Raw genomic sequence first — 15,725 nt, forward strand, 5'->3', positions numbered from 1 at the left:
GCCTCTCACCCGTAGGCCCCGGGTTCGATTCCCGGCAACGTCGAACATTTTTACCTGGACATAAGGGCCAATTCTAGGTCCATCTGTTTACGTGATTACCGTTAATTGAGGAGCTATCTAACGGTGAGATGACGATCCCGCTAGAGAGCCAAGAATAACGGCCAAAAGGATTCGTCACACTGACCATGAGTCACCATGTAAAATGCAGACCTTCGGGCTGAGCAGCGGTCGCTTGGTAGGCCAAGACCCATTAGGGCTGTTGTGATGTTTAGCCAAATTGTTGATGGCTTTAATTCGTTCCTGGATTATCCGTTTTCCTGTATCTTACATTTTTTTTCCCGGGGTCCCTCCAAAAACGGACAATCGAGGTTCCACTGTATCCCCAAAATTTCATTTCTTTATGTCCAGTAGTTTTGGCTCGGCAACGATGAGTCAGTCAATCAGTCGGTCAGTCAAGACAGGTTATGTTATATATAGGGTACAGCGGTAATAAATTTTAGAAAAATATCACAATCTTACATGCTGTCACAAACATCGCTATAACTTCTAAATGACTTGTCTGATTTTGTTAAAATAAGTGGAAATGCAATTCATATCATCCAGATGTCGTATGTACATACAAAACGGAGGAATGCAAAGTCAAAAAATGCCTAATTACCTTGTTGTTGGAATAAAATTTGAATCAACAGGTGTCCATGACCACTCGGGTGAGCATTCACTTATATATTAGTATCAGTATGTACATCGCATGTAATTTCCTACTGTGTTGAAACACCGGATCCTGTGAGATCTCCGAAGTTAAGCAACATTGGGCATGACCAAGCTTTGGATGGGTTGCCACGCACTGTTGTTGGGGGGTATGGGAATGGAGGAGCAGAAAAGAACTGGCCACCCAACCATACGTAAACTCCGGCTCTGCCGAGGTTTGGACTTGCCTTCAGGCAGAACACACCTTACCATTATCATCATCACTAACACTTTCATTATCAGTTGGATTATTCTCATCACTACTTTCATCTAATATGCGTTCGAGAGCTGCATTAGATAAATACAGACCATGTGAAGATGCCGTAATATTGTTTACAATGATTGACGTTGATGAAACATGCGAGGAAGCCGCAATGTTGTTTACAACAATCGACGTTGATGAAACAAATTCTTTTTACACCAACACAATGCTGCATTACGGTAGAAGATACTCCTCTGCATAGAATGATACCCTGTGCTGCGAACAGTGCTAAAACGTCACGCTGACAACCAACAGATGGCACGCAGATGTACATCTAAAACATCGCTAGCCTAGTCCGTACAGGTATACGTCAAACCGCTCTAGGCTTATGTTTTGTACGTCCGTACACGTACAACCAGCTTGAGCGGTTAATAATTTGAAGAAAATAAACCGATATCTTGCGCCGTTGTCACTTTATCAGCTGCTGAAGCAAGCCGATTAGATCACTTTGTGGTCAAATTCAAATAGGCTTTGCGAGGCGTTGTTGTTACATATGCACGTGGCTTAAGATTAGCTTGAGAGCACCGGTCGAAGAATAAAACTTCGCCAGGAGAGGGGTTTGAATACAAACCTCTGCGCTGACAGGACCGTGCCACATCAAGTGCGCTATGGTGACATTGGCTGATACCAACTGTGTATTTGTATTTGATGCTGATTTCTGGACATGGCTCACAAGCTGGTCTTAAGTCACGTGCAGATTTAGCAATATCGCCTTGCAAACCCCATATGAATTTGCCCGCGAAGTGATATGATTGGTTAAGTTCAGCAGCTGATCAAATTACATCCCTGCGAGATACTGAATTTTTTTTTTCAAATTATTTGTCAGTATGACCAACACTCTAACGTATATATAGCCGGTACACATTGTTTCCGACCACCCTGTATATATGTGTATTGAAGAGATATGAAGTACAGAATCTGTAGCTTAGATCCTTTCCAAAAGAACAAATATAACCAAGGCCAACATAACTCGAATGAATAAAGCAAGTGATGCAAAACTTGGGTTCAGATCCCACTGGTGTCTGATTTGCCATTTTTGTTCTGTACTTAACATCTCTTTAATATGTACTATATGTACTGAACATGACCTAATACGTTAAAAGTTTATTTTGAGTACAATGAAGTTGTGAAAATTCAGTCTATATATTAAAAGAGTTCACTAAAAACAGCTTTGGCAAATCTGTCTGTCTGTTCTACAGGACCGATTTGCTTCATTTTTGTCATTTGAATCATGAGACGTTGATAGGCTTCTAAGTTCAGCCAAATTTGAGTAATCATAAAATCAAATCATTAAATTCAATCAATAAATGCAGGCGAGAACTTACCCTAAACCACAATACATTCTGCACTTGGCACGTTGCTAAGCGACTAACACTTTAATTAATATTCTGTTACATGTGATTTTCATCCTTAGAAATGTCTCTGCATCAGCCATGTTTGATTACTACCTGTCAAGCCAGAGAGTATACACTTCCTCTCATCACAGAAGAATAGTATTTCCTGCCTTCCAAGCTTCCGAATATCTTCAACAGATAGCAGAGCATTCCTAACAATAATAACTTGCATGCTGCTAAGAGAAAAAAGTCTACGTACAAACAGACCCCATTATGACATATGCCTTAGACACTATGTGGAAACACCTATCGAAGGATAATCTAGCTACACTAGAAAGAGTGAAGGCCATGTATCTTAAAAAAATTCTCTACATGGCAAGAAACACTCCTTCGAGACCAGCCTATGAGCTCTCAAGATAGCCGTTCTGTATAAAATAATTAAAAATAACATTGCCTTCTACGCGAAGAGATGGATAGATTTTTTAACCAAATAGACGGCATGATGACGCCAGAATGGATGAATTCAGACTACGAACTGTGGCTTCTTATTAAAGGGCAGGCAAAACAAAATGACAACAGGCACATCAAGACAAGTCAGCCGATCTATTAATAAAGAATGCTGCGGAGCAGCACGGGTCCTCTAGCATTTATTAAATAGGTTTTGTTTAGTATAATCAGAAGGATAATTAAGATGGCTTTATAGTCAGAATTTGCCTTTCCACTGCCCTCAATGAATTACAATAATACAGTTATCACACAAGTCAAAAAATAAAGGGGCCTCCAATTACAATTATAGCCTAAATCTGTTTACAATAAATGTGGGGCTCTAATACATGCATTTATCAATAAATTATTACAAACATATAGCCAATTAGCTTGTCATTATTAAGACACTCACATGTCTCCAGATGTTGTAGTGGCTCAGAAAACAACCGACTTCACCCATAGTGAGAGGTCTGTAATACAACAACACAGTTAGAGATGCTAGAGAAAGGTTACTTTGCTCGGTACAACTGCAATATCAAATCTGTATTAAATACTCTTATTTCTTAATCTTTGGTTTTAATAGGCTGGAGTATTTACACAATATCATAATCTATTACCTTCATTTCCTGTATTGATAATTCCAATGAGAACAAGTATAAAGACTGGACTTTCCACCTAATCAATACTATTATTTATTATAAGGTACGTAAAACATTTTACATTACAGTACTGGTTTTGACCTTATGTGTGGGTCATCTCCAGCTGCTGAAGAACCTTTATCTTATTAAAAATAACATATAATATTAAAACACCACTTATTTGAATTTTAAATGACTAATTCTCAGTTACATTGATGCATTGTAGTGTTAAAATGTGCTTATCAATATGTTATCATTAGTTTCTCAAACATCCTATTTACAACCAAAGCTGTGGTTTTATTTTGGTTTCTATTTGGACAAGACAGTCATCAAAGTTTCTGATGTTCAATTCATCTCATTTTCTATCTCTGCCATGAGTATTATTTCATCGGAAATGGTATCAAGACTATCAATTTCCAACTCATTTTTAATAAATATTTCTTCCACAGTCGTAAGTACTTCCACAACGCACATATTAAACCATCTGGTACCAATCAATACCAATAATTTTCGTCATTTGGAACAGCCTACAGCTTTTCCCAGATCAATAAATGTGAAATATGTTCTTCTTCCCAGTATCAAGCGTAAAGCCTGTAGTATTGTAAAGTGGGGCAGATACAATCAATTGTGAATTATTTTTATTTTTAAAAATGTATCAATTTGAATTAGAATATTTTGAAAATGTATTTTTAAAATGTTGAAAATAATTAGCACCTCAGAATTATGAGATTCTGAGTGGGGTAAAACCGATCAGCTATATCTTATGCCTGAATAATGATTCTGCTCTTTTTACTTCTAAATCTGATCAGTAGTTATGTTAATCCTAATATTCCTCTTTGGCAGCAATCAATAAAAGTTGGAGCTTTGTGTTTTTATACATTTCTTCTGAGAGGAAAATATTTCCTCTTTTATTCAACAAGGCAATGCTCACATATTTAATACAATTGTTTTTAACATCTGAAATGGCATAAGTAAGTTACTAAAAATACAACTAACATTACCTAAATGATTTAAATTTAAGAATTTCATTAATTACCTAATTTATCACCTAAATGGACATTTCATTTTAAAGAAGTGATTACGACCATCTGAGACTTGAAAACAACATTTATAAAACGCCTAAGTTTAACACCACTGTTTTCTTTTATGACCACTATTTATTTTTATCGTGTCAGAAGCATACATAAGTTTTAAATTAAATATGAGGAAATAACATAAACATAAAACATAATATAAATTCTTCAGTGACGATGAGCCACATTAAACTATGCGAGCCCAAAACCTTGTGACATCAAGTGCATTTGGCTTCACTTTAACCAGGTCTTCTGTTGTGCAACTGAATGGGCATGAACTACGTTGCAGCAAAAGGGCTGTGGTCTATTCTTCTCCACATACGCACAAGGTACTATCCACTTCAAAACCCCATTTCTTCTGGTTGACCCTGCACCGCGTAACACCGAGAAAATACATCTACCACATTTAACATTCCTCCCTTTCAATACTTTTCCAATTTGAACCTCTTTTATACATTTCAACAGACACTCCACAAGCTGCATCTCTGCTTCAGATGTTAAAACCAGTAGCTGTCCAATGGTGAATTTATACTATCTCATTAAGATGTCATTCAGCACTACTTAATTCTTGGAGGCTGTCTGTATGTTTAACTTTCCAGCATTTACATCCAGGATTGGACTGTAGCTCTTCTTTCCTTAGGAACCCCAATCTTTTTCTTATAAAATTGTTGCATGATCGGTTTTACCTCACTGAGTGATTTATTTACATTTTCACTCTTTTATTTTTTGAGAAAGCTTACTCTCAAATATTGTTTTGTAATATAGTAACGATAGTTCCTACCTATCTGAAAAGGTACTAGAAAAATGAGAAGGAAGGTGAAAGGATCATTACAAGAAGAGCAATACTGCTTTTGAAATGGGAGATCAACACTAGATCCGATCTTCAGTATGGGGCAGTTAAAGGAAAAAACATTGGGAATATGGAGATGACATTCCTCGATTAAGAAAAGGCTTACAGAGCAAAGGTATGGAAAGTAATGCAATGGAAGGAATTTGGAAAACTAATGATAGAATATGTGCAAACAATGTACAAAAATTATTGCAGCAGTGTCCAGACATACGTGAGGAGAACAAAATGGTTTTGGAATGAAACTGGACTACGACAAGGAAGTGCTGTCACCACTGTTATTCATAATGGTTATGAACAAACATGGAAAAGAGACAAAGGTAACCAATATGGGGGAGAGGGAGCTGAAGGTAATGTTCTTTGCAGATGATATTGTGGTGTGAGGAAAAAACAAAGGAAGTACAGAGCAACGAAATGAGTGGAGGGAAGGGAAGGGACAAAAACCGCCGACGTACAGCGAATGACGAGAGGCAACGTAGGAAAGAAAGAGAAGTGCTGAGGAGAAATAGAAACAACATGACTGCTCCATGTGGGACTACCTGTCATCACTGTGGCAAATTGTGTAACTCCCGCATTGGACTGTATAGTCACCTCCGAACGCATAGATGAAGAGGCATCCTATCTGGAAGGCAAACCTACTGACTACGAGTGTTTGCTATCAAACTGCTAATCAAAATAATTGTTATATTCTACAATGGTTAGTTATTTATAATAGCTAGACATACAGTAACAATATTTTAGGTTTAGGCCAAATAAAATGAGCCTGCGTTGTTTCATATGATGTAAACGGAAAAGTTATACTACATAGTTCTTCTTATAGAATATATTTCAGTACTATGAGTGGCGCACATCTTTAAGCCAGGAATTCCTCCACCTCCCCACAGATCGTTGTCCTTCAATTTTCCTCTGGATGATGAGTTGGAGAAGTTCATATCGTTCACCTCTCATGATGTACCTGAGCTTTTGTTCCTTGACGTTCGTTAGAAGCACTTGTTTTCTTATTTAACAAGTTGAGGACTTCCTCATTGGTCTTTCTTCCTACCCAGGATATTCGAAACATTCTTCTGTACATTTCGAAAGTTTAAATCCGCCTCTCCAGCAAACGACTGTGTCCAGCCTTCAGAAGGGCGTGAAGAACATAGCATCGTAACATACGAACTTGGAGCTGAAGGTTGAGATCTCTACTGTTGAACGGGGCCCCTCATACAATTGAACAGAATTTTGGCTTACCCGATCCTGGATAAGATTTCATTCTTGGGATACCAATGTTCAGTTCCCATAGTCCCAAGGTATTTGAAGGAAGATATTTGCTGAACAATAGGGAACATGCATGATCCGGGGTTTTAATTAAAAATATGCTAATCTGATTCAAAATTGCATGCAGAATTCAAAAATGTGATCAGAATGTACAAATAATAACTCCAAACATGATAAAAATCTACGAAAATGTCACGTCACGCAAGTACGCGATCTCATTGGCCTGACGTCATCGTACAGGTTGACTGAATTAGCAGACGAAATAACACATAGTGTGCTGTGAGAAGCAGGATACACATCGCGTATTTCTACTTTACGTTAGTGTCTAGTATGGTTAAATTCGAAGTCTATACATTGGATAATAATCTGAGTGGTATATTTTAGACTTAAAATGAATCCTGCGCAGACAGTGAGGCAGAAAACGTATAAATGGTGTATAGTTCCGATGTGCAATAGCACATCGCATACCATACCAAACAAATTGTTTATAAACGTTCCAAAGACGCTAAAACTAGGGAGAAATGGATTTTGGCGAGCCGAAGAAATGCTGGTGATATATCGGAAAAGTCTACAGTTTATTTTCTTGAAGATTTTAACGTAAGATGAATTTGTTTGAATTTTCAAATCACTTTTCCATGTCAGCTCTTCTAGTGGCAAAACTTTAAATTTTAATGTATGATGCTTTATTTAAATGCTTCAATTACATCTTGGAATATGAAAGTAATAAACAGTGCATTAAATAATGCTGATTATTAAAGTATTCTCCAAACCTAACCTATGTTTTGGGTGATCCATGTCAAGATAATAAATCAAAGGGGTTATGCACCATTTTGACAGCTCTAATTCTGCCAATATATCTTGGCATGGGACAGTTATGTATGTCTTTATTGAAGAGCTTAATTGGTAAAGAAATTTAGGCTATATCTAAATACTCTATAATGTAACAAAGAATAGGCGTGTACATCATGAAAGGAAACAACGTGAATTTAACAAATGTATAACTCTACACAAAACCAATGCTTGTCTGTTGGGGTCTTATAAGTTAACAATGCTCAATTATAATAATTATCATAATATTAATGAAATAAATAACATAATTGCACACAGGTGAAAATAGTGGTGTAGGTGTTTAAAATATTGTCCAACTTAGCGTAAGTTTTAGGTTATACAAGCCAAGTCAATAAACCGAAGGGTAAAAATACCGCTCGAATTAGCCGGGCGTTTAGGAGCGCGCAGCTGTGAGCTCGCATCTGGGAGATAGTGGGTTTTGAACCCCACTGCCGGCAGCCCTGAAGATGGTTTTCCGTGGTTTCCCATTTTCACACTAGGCAAATGCTGAGGCTGTACCTAAGGCCACGGCCGCTTTGTTCCCATTCCTAGGCCTTTCCTGTCCCATCGTCGCCATAAGACATATATGTGACGGTATGACGTAAAGCAAACAGCAAAAAAAAAAAAAAAACGTAAAAGTCACAGCACCCAAAGACATTCCTGTATTGAGCGACTAAAATGTCACCAGGACACATTTCTTTCCTGATATGCTCAGCTTGTTAAAAGCCAAATGTAATTAATGTTACTGGCTTCACGCCCCGCTAACTACTTCTACGATTTTCGGAGACGCCGATGTGCAGGAATTTAGTCCTGCAGGAGTTATTTTACGTGCCAGTAAATCTACCGACACGAGGCTGACGTATTTGAGCACCTTCAACTACCACCGGACTGAACCAGGATCGAACCTGCCAAGTTGGGGTCAGAAGGCCAGCACCTCAACAGTCTGAACCACTCAGCCCGACTTGTGAAAACTAGATGAAGTCATATTTATCTTTATCAACTTTTTCCCTCCACAAAGATATTTAATTCTCTTTCATGGGCCCCGGAAGTGGGTAGGCCAGTTGTCCCAACCATAAATATATATATATTTTTGGGAATGATAGATTATAGCCCTATAGTACTATGATCTTTCTTTCTTTCCTTCTTTCTTTCTTTGTTAATCAGTTTATCCTTCAGGGTTGGTTTTCTCTCGGACTCAACAAGGGATTTCACCTCTACCACTTCAAGGGCAGTGTCCTGGAACGTGAGACTTTGAGTATGGTGATGAAACTGGTGAGGAGGGCCATTACCTCGCCCAGGCAGCCTCACCTGTTATGCTCAACAGGGGCCTTGTTGGAGGATGGGAGGATCGGAAGGGATAGACAAGGAAGAGGGAAGGAAACGGCCGTGGCCTTAGGTGCCTGGAGGAGAAGTAGGAAAATACGAAAAACCACTTCGAGGATGGCTGAGGTGAGATTCGAAACCCTTCTACTCAGTTGACCTCCCGAGGCTGAGTAGACCCCGTTCCAGCCCTCGTACTATTTGTTTTCAACTTTCATGGCAGAGCCGGGAATCGAAACCGGGCCTCCGGGAGTGGCACACATTAACCACTACACCACAGAAGCGGACTAGTACTGTAATGCAACCTATATGTTTATGTTAGTGCTGAAATCCGATTTCTTACTTTACTAGTGCTGAAAGCCCGAAAATGTAATGTTATTCTTTAATAGGGGAATCAGTCTAGAAGGAAATGTTGAAAGTGATGTGATATCTATCCAGGTTCGTTGTTATCCTAATACTATGGGTTACAGTACATTGCACGTATATAAAAGACGCCACTTACAAACTTGCTTGTTATCCGCGAATTTCTGCGGCCACAAAAGTCACTATTTTTCAAGAATGATGACATTTACACATGATAGATTGTCTGACTGTGCTGTTTTGAGCCTTTCTTCTGTCATTTCGAAGTTATTCGCGATCACGAATAATAAACAATCGGCTTTTAGCAACGGCTGATGCACAACGGCTGATAGAGCTCCATGCGGTACTGGATCGTGACGTCACAGCGCGCCGCTTACGTCAGAGGCCGTTTCACTCGCCTTGCGGAAAGGCACTATTAAATATTTTTTTAATGGTAGAAAACAAGGCAACATACCACAATGTAATACGTTTACGTACTATTTCATTGGTGTACTTTTCAAAAAAAATATTTTTCCCAATTGTGATGTTGAAAGGCTTCATGTATTCTGCCCTGAGAAAACGGACATAACCCTATTTTACCCTTCAGAAACAAAAGAACAGAGCTTGCTGAAACTTATCTGATACAGATTGTGATCCCAAAGAGAAATTGAAAGATTTGGCCTGAATGAGTAAATTTATAATTCCAATATAATTGGTCCATTATTGGAAATTATCAATTTCCAGCTAACTCATTCTTCCATGTGTCTTGGTAGGTGTGATGGTTACCAAATGATGAGCACAAATTGGCACACTATGGCAAAATGCAAGAAACCAAGAATGAGTTAGCTGGAAAAATTTATAGAGCCGAGTGCAGAAATGATGACTAGTTTTAAGCCTTAGAAGTCTATCTAAACAACATCTAAATCAAGCACGATCTTCCAATGCATAAACAGTGTTCAGCCGATGTTTAACTAGACATCGATTAAAAGTTTCAATATTGGTTTGCAAATGGAGAAAGAAGTATCTTTCATGCAACTCTTGCCTGTCACAACCAATGAAATTCGCCGGTGAGCGCCCCGAACGCCAGTCAGCTGTTTGTCTTCCTACACATTACTCAAATATGGCTAAGCATGAGCATGACTTGCCCACAGATAAGAGTATCGCTTTCAGTGGAAATTAAGTCTCATAATATTATTGACACTAAAGAGGCACGCCACCGTACGGGGAAGTGTAATTTTGATTATAGCGTTGTTACAGTGAGTGTAAACTACTCATAAATAAGGTAGCTTCGATGAAGGGAAGATGAAGAAATAGTAACGTGTAACCGACTGTGCTGCACGGGCCATATAGATGTAGCTTACAATCTGGAGATCGTAGGTTTGAAACGCATAATCGGCAGGCCTGAAGATTGTTTTCCGTAGTTTCCCTATTTTTACACCAGGCAAGTACTAGGGTTGTTATTATGACCACAGCTCTTCTTCCCCAGTCCTCCTCTTTAAACTGTAATCACCACTTGCCTTTTCCTATCTGACAGTCGCCGAAAATGTATACGATTATATAAGCCTATACAAAAAAACCACATACAACCTGCTTTTTTTTTTTTTTTCTTGCTAGGGGCTTTACATCGCACCGACACAGATAGGTCTTATGGCGACGATGGGATAGGAAAGGCTTAGGAGTTGGAAGGAAGCGGCCGTGGCCTTAATTAAGGTACAGCCCCAGCATTTGCCTGGTGTGAAAATGGGAAACCACGGAAAACCATTTTCAGGGCTGCCGATAGTGGGATTCGAACCTACTATCTCCCGGATGCAAGCTCACAACCTGCTTTTTAGTTTTTACTATTATGTGTGTTTACTTGGCAGTAAATATAAGCGAATCCCTCCCGGTTAATGTATGTGACAGCCCTCTGACGATCAGGACACGTAATTCTGATATGTATGTAGTCGAAGTGACCTATAATTCCATGGGAATTACTCCATGTATATAATAAAATATATTGGTTACCAAGAAATGTATTCAAGTTGACAGTTATCGGACTGTCCCTTTTGTCAGTCTCAAGAAACAAGTCTCTTGAAAAGCAAAACCTTATTTTAAGATCTATCTCCCCATACATGTCAAATGAATTGCTGCGATTTAGCAGTGAGAGGTTGGACTAACCTTTCTTCCCGGAATCGTCTCAACATGATAATACAAATTACATGTTTCATGGTACATAACCTCTGATTGTGAGTCACTCCTCTCATTTGAGGTTAAACAGTGCTCGCGGCAGTGTTTAAACATGACCAGTTGAACATCGGTTTTAGACAGTGTCTAAGCGATAAATAACATTTCTGCAATGCGGCAGCCATACTTAGGCATTGTTTAACCGTAGACACCGTCTAAACACCATTTCTGCAATCGGCCCATAATTTCCAATAACAGAGCAATTATATTGGAATTATGAAACTTGTGAACTGCTTGTTTGCAGTCCCACTGATAAATGGACCACAGGTCTGTGCAATATAACTTTGTTGCAACAATGATTACAAAACAACGAAGGTACTGACCAAGTGCTCACAGAACAAGTTATGCGCTGCAATCCATTTTCTGCGGACAGGAAACAAGAAACCTGACAACTTTCCAAGGAGGTGTCTGTATGCGGGAGAAAAAGGTACTTACCCTCATATGTGTGTGAAGAAATTTGGCTAGTTTGCTCGTCTGATCCAAATGACTTGACAGAATTTTTTCTAATATTCTATGGGAAGTTGATAAGCTAATACAATAACAGTATGTTTGTTATCTTCTTACCTCTTGTGATATGGGTCTGAATACTCAGGCATCATGTGGATATTCCATTCATTCAGTGAACTCTCATTCAGCTTTCTGAAACAGGAACAACAACAAGTCTGTTCTGTGAACTGGGTACTGAAAGGAGAGAGAACTATACACTGTATATAGACTTTCTAAGATTTTCCTTCATCTTTTTTCTGCACATTATTAACAACAACAAAAATGCTTATAATTCCTGAATAGGACAGGCATATCTGAAATAACAGTGAACTATGAAAATGTGAGTTTCTTATCAAGTAATGTATACAGAGTGCCCAAAAAGTAAGTGAGCAGTGCAATGTCATGTAGAGAAAATTTTGGAACAAAACGTTGGTTTCATCTGTCTGGGTACGTTAACAGACAGACCACTCATGTCCGGAGCACTAACAACCCTCACGAGTGGAAGGAAATGCCTCTACATGATCCAAAGATCAGGGTATGTTGTGCCTCAAGTCAGCAGAGTGTTACTGGGACAATTTTCTTCCACTACACCACCAATGCAGAATGTTACCGCACTAAAATTCTGCAACCTTTCAAGGCCCAACATGATGAGCATCGACTCATGAGGGCTGGTTCCTACAACACTGCACCCTCCACAAAGTGTTCAAAATCATGCAGTGTCATCTGCATGCCACAGGAGGACATTTCCAACAACTTCTGTACAGAAAATTGCACTTCAAATTTCTATTGCACAGTCACTTTTTCGACACTCTGGAGAAAGACTCGGGAATGTAGAGGAAAACAAAGTAGGATGAATACAATGACAGGCGGAAAGAAAGAGTAACAGAAAGAGGGGAGGACGTCAAACATGAAAACACAAAAAGGACAAGGACGACCTCTACATCTTAAGACAATCCCTCTGGATGGTTCCTCAATAAGTGTGGAGGACCATTGTTTTGATGGTGCTGGGAAGCAGGAATGACCTCGTAGAGAGCTAGACGAACTGGGAATGACAAAAATAGGGCACATCTACATAAAGTTGGCAGTGTATGAATATGATGACATAGATCTTGTTCTTTTGTTTGACCTTGAGACATGGACGGTAGGACGCTCCCTTTTCCAATATTGACCTCTCGTAGTGTTCATCCTATTTCAAGTTCTTATCTCGCTATATACGATGTGCTTATTCTATTATGTATTCCTTATCATGTTCTTATCCTACTGTATATGAATTTGAAACTTGTTTGCTCTTTTCCATGATAATAATAATTAACCCTTTCACTTCGGCGAAGCAAGTAAGGAAGCATGACCATCTGGACGTGGGCAGCAGGTGGCTCACTGAGCCCGCTGTACCGGATACTTGTCTTGCTCCACTCTCCCATCCAAAGCTAGTTCGCGACATCAAGAGAGGACACGCAGAGTTTAAAAGTATTTTATTGAATTTTTAATGCATATTTAGTCAAATACTTGCAATCATATTTATAGCATGTTTTATTCAGTCAAAGCTTCCCAGCCCCCTTTTAGATCCACGGCTTTGGACATGGCACTGTCGGAGTAAAAGCTTGTTTTGTTTGTTATTGTAAATTTTATCTTTAGTTTCTTTTATTTTAATTTTATAAACTACATAAGCATTAACTTTAAATTACAATTTGTTTATCTACATTAATTTGCATACTGTACATCATTTAAATGCCTTTGCTGGCAGGACCTAGTGTTTACAGTCCACTATGTCTTCTGGTATGGGCTAGAGCAATTTTGTTACTTTCATAGATCTGTCTCTGTCTTATCCTTGGCTTTGACAGTATGAAAGTGACTGAGGTATGAGCGATGCTAAAAATGCCATTCCATCTGCAGCCAGTCCCGGCTATGAATGGTGAGAAAATGTTGCTCATAGGGTCGGTTGGTGCATGCATTTCAGTGGGCTTGGCAGACTGATATGTAATAGCAACTTCTGGCTCAGTGAGGAAAGCAACGGGAAACTACATCGCTCCTCATTTCCCTAGTTCGCCTCTTCAGTGATGCCTAGGCCATCTATGACAGCTGATGGCAGAGCTGTTGAGGATCCAACCAGCCTTAGGGCTGAAGACTGAACATACACACATCAATGAATATTGAATTTTCACGACCGGATTGTAATCGAAACAGACTTTCAACCTATTAGGTCGTGTTACGTACATTTAGTATGTGTTGAAGAGATGTTAAGTACAGAACAAAAATGGCCAACCAGACACCAGTGGGATCCGAACCCACAACCGATTTCTCTTCAACACGTACTAAACGTACGTAACACGACCTAATAGGTTGGAAGTCTGTTTCGAATACACACATCATTTAAAAATTATTTTAGAAGTTCTGGCAGAGTTAAAAACTTGTTTTATTTTTTATTATAAATGTTATTTTCAGTTACCTTAATTTAAATTTTTTAAATTCCATATTACAATTTAACATAAACATAAATTTCAAATTACAAAATGTTTCCAGGTTCGGTTTTTCCCTCGGACAAAGCGAGGGTCCCACCTCTACCGCCTCAAGAGCAGTGTCCTGGAGCGTCAGACTTTGAGTTGGGGGATACAATTGGGGAGAAGGACCAGTACCTCGCCTAGGCGGCCTCACCTGCTATGCTGAACAGGGGCCTTGTGGGGGGATGGGAAGATTGGAAGGGATAGACAGGGAAGAGGGAAGGAAGTGGCCGTGGTCTTAAGTTAGGTACCATCCCGGCATTTGTCTGGAGAAGTGGGAAACCACGAAAAACCACTCTGACAATGGCTGAGGAGGGAATCGAACCCCTTCTAGTCAGTTGACCTCGCAAGGCTGACTGGAAGCTCTTCCAGCCCTCATACCACTTTTCAAATTTAGTGTCAGAGCTGGGAATTGAACCCGGGCCTCTTGAGGTGGCAGCTAATCATGCTAATCACTACACCACTGAGGCGGTCTTCTACAAAATGTTTACCTACATTAATCTGTGTGTCATAAGCTAACAATTTTTTTAAGTTCTTCTGCGTGTGATAAGTTTGGAAGCAGGGAAAGGCACATAATGTTACAATGCATTCCGTACAACACATTTTCGTCTGTTTCCTCTACTACGCTTTGCAGACAATACAGTTCTGTGCGTACTACACTCATCAGGAAGATGAGATCCTGCTGTCAGACTCGAGGGAAGATGAGGCCTTTCAAAATTTCAGTGCAACTGAAAGCAAAGTCGATAAGAACTAGCACTCAAACACACAGGAGCAACAAAGTGCGAAATGAGTAGGCCTAGCATAGCGGAGAGAGTCCTTTTGTCTTTGAATGGGTTACTCCTGTCATCTGTTGACCATAGCCGTAACTATAGACGCCCAACAGAGCCACGAGAGACCTCCAAGGGCGAATTTCTCCAGCAATCTATCGCAGTGAAATGGAAAACAGCTGAAAAACACGCGACTTCTAGATTAGTCTACCAGCTATGAAGCACGGCTCCACCACGACTGTAAGTTAATTTTTTTTTTTGCTTTACGTCGCACCAACACAGATACGTCTTACGGCAACAATAGGGTACGAAAGGCCTACAAATTGGAAGGAAGCGGCCGTGGCCTTAATTAAGGTACAGCCCCGGCATTTGCCTGGTGTGAAAATGGGAAACCACGGAAAACCATCTTCAGGGCTGCCGACAGTGGGTCTCGAACCCACTATCTCCCGATTACTGGATAATGGCCGCACTTAAGCGAAAGTTTAAAAATAAAAATAAAAGGCATTGTAGCAAATATCATAAGTTATGAGTTTCATTATGGTCCATATTGACAACTGAACACTATCAAAGGGTAGAGAAAGGTCCGCCTATTGAATTGGTGAACCCTTCTCTACTCTTTC

At 39.5% G+C, this 15,725-nt stretch overlaps 1 protein-coding gene across 1 annotated transcript in view; it reads right to left on the bottom strand.

The window, feature by feature from the left end:
* The window catches only part of LOC136884064 (glycosyltransferase 25 family member), a 78,112-nt gene that overhangs the window by 42,883 nt on the left and 19,504 nt on the right, over nucleotides 1-15,725 (bottom strand). Inside the window, exons 6-7 of the mRNA XM_067156089.2 lie at nucleotides 11,919-11,993; nucleotides 3,242-3,299 (exon numbers count right to left, since the gene is read on the bottom strand). Coding sequence (XP_067012190.1) covers nucleotides 3,242-3,299; nucleotides 11,919-11,993 — 133 coding nt within the window. The remainder of the gene's footprint in view (nucleotides 1-3,241; nucleotides 3,300-11,918; nucleotides 11,994-15,725) is intronic.

The sequence above is a fragment of the Anabrus simplex genome, chromosome 12 (genome assembly GCF_040414725.1).
Source record: "Anabrus simplex isolate iqAnaSimp1 chromosome 12, ASM4041472v1, whole genome shotgun sequence".
Classification (NCBI taxonomy): domain Eukaryota; kingdom Metazoa; phylum Arthropoda; class Insecta; order Orthoptera; family Tettigoniidae; genus Anabrus; species Anabrus simplex.